Source organism: Bison bison, unplaced genomic scaffold (assembly GCF_000754665.1).
Source record: "Bison bison bison isolate TAMUID 2011002044 unplaced genomic scaffold, Bison_UMD1.0 scf7180017864280, whole genome shotgun sequence".
Classification (NCBI taxonomy): Eukaryota; Metazoa; Chordata; class Mammalia; order Artiodactyla; family Bovidae; genus Bison; species Bison bison.
This window is the reverse complement of record NW_011494852.1, coordinates 7,215,854-7,217,524: the sequence shown is the minus strand read 5'-3', so window position 1 is coordinate 7,217,524 and position 1,671 is coordinate 7,215,854. Positions and strand designations below refer to the sequence as shown.

The window sequence follows — 1,671 nt, the reverse complement described above, 5'->3', positions numbered from 1 at the left end:
ACAGGGATTGTGCAGAGGGGCCCAGTCCAGCCCTCCAGGCATCGACACTCATCAGGCTGCTCACAGAAGCTGTGCTCTGGGCTGCAGCCTGCTCGACACACCGCTGTGGGGGGAAGGAGAGGCAGAGGGGAAGAGGAATATTGAAGGGCAGAGTCAGGAGGATAGGAAATCAGAGACGATTCTGAGCACTTTCCCTGCATCCCTCCTCTGATCTTTGTGACTGACAACCCACTGGGCTACCTGGTATTGAGACCCCCAGTTTACAGACAGGGAAACTGGGGCCCCTAGAGGCGGGGTGATTCACCCAGCAAGGAAGCAGTAGAGAGAGGATTTAAAACCCAGACCAGTGAGTTCCAGAGTCTGTGCTTTTGGAAGGAGAATGGAGTGGGGGCTCCCAGGTCTGAGCCTGGAGAGAGGAGAAGGAAGAAAGAAGACAGGATTGAGGAGGGACCCCGGCGTCTCAGGGGAAATGGGAGGGCCTTGGATTAGGGCGGGTCTGGGAGGATATGGTAAGCCTGGGAGCTCTAGGGGCTCAGACACTGGGGTATCCAGGTAGGTGGGGATCCCAAGCTTCAGAACACAGTGGGGTCTGGAGTGCAATCGCAGGGAGCGGGGATTGGTGGGGCAGGGCGGTGGGGAATGAGAGGAGATTCCCAAGTTCCTGAATAGGAGTAGGAAAGCCCCAGAATTAGAAAAGCTTTGGGGTCCGAGCACCGGGAAAGGGGTGTGAGTATGGATTAGGGGAGGAACTGGGGATACAAGATGGGAAATGGGTGTGGGATTCCAACTGGGGGAGACAGTGCTGGGAAGAGGGAACGGGGCTGGAGTGTCCAGGTAGGGCTTTCCCTGAAGGTGGTAGCTGGATCCTGGGAGCGGGCTGAAGACCCTGAGTGGAACTGGGGAGGGGTTCTCGGGTCCCCAGTTCCCTGAAGCGGGTAACCAGGTTGTGAAAGGGGCCTGGGGGCCGTGACGGGATGGGGTGAGGTTGAATGCCGGACTCACGCGGTGCCTCGCACTCTTCCTCAACGGGCGCGCAGGGACGCAGTTCCGAGTCACATCGCAAGGGGGCGCCACGCGAGCGGCAGAGGCGCGCGCACGCAGCCCCGACGGCCGGCGGCTCGCAGCGCGCACGGTAGGAGAAGCGCAGCTCCCAGGCGCCTGCGCGTTGCACGTCCCGGGTCCACGGGCCCCCAGCTGCCAGAAGACGCCGGCCGGCCACGCGCGCCAGCAGGCTCCAGGCGGCACCTGCCGGGAGAAGGGAGATGTGCTGGGATGCGGCCCGGCTCAGTCTCGGGTTGGAGACGACGGAGGGCGTAGGCTCGCACTCTCCCTGCCCATCTCAAGGAGGTCAAAAGACGCCTTTTGAGTGCTGAGGATGACAGTTACTTAGCAAGGCTGCAAACACCGCCAGTGCGCCCTGGGGATCTTTGATGACGCGATCCCGATGACCGTTATCATCATAACGGTTCTCCCAAAGCTTAAATGCCCCTGTATTTTGCCCTAGGATCTTTGTATATTAAAGTAGTGAAGAGACCTCTTAACCACCCTGGGACATATGATACCCCTTTATGGCCAAGGGACAATGACGGTCTTTGAAGTGAGGTCAAAACACCTCCAAATTGTGCCTCAGGATCTTCTTATATGAAAATGGTGACAGACCCCCCCCCCCCC

General features: G+C 59.3%; 1 protein-coding gene across 1 annotated transcript in view; it reads right to left on the bottom strand.

Annotated features, from left to right (window-relative positions):
- The window catches only part of DLL3 (delta-like 3 (Drosophila)), an 8,555-nt gene that overhangs the window by 4,438 nt on the left and 2,446 nt on the right, over positions 1-1,671 (bottom strand). The window contains 2 exon segments of the mRNA XM_010849221.1: positions 1-103; positions 1,003-1,245. Coding sequence (XP_010847523.1) covers positions 1-103; positions 1,003-1,245 — 346 coding nt within the window.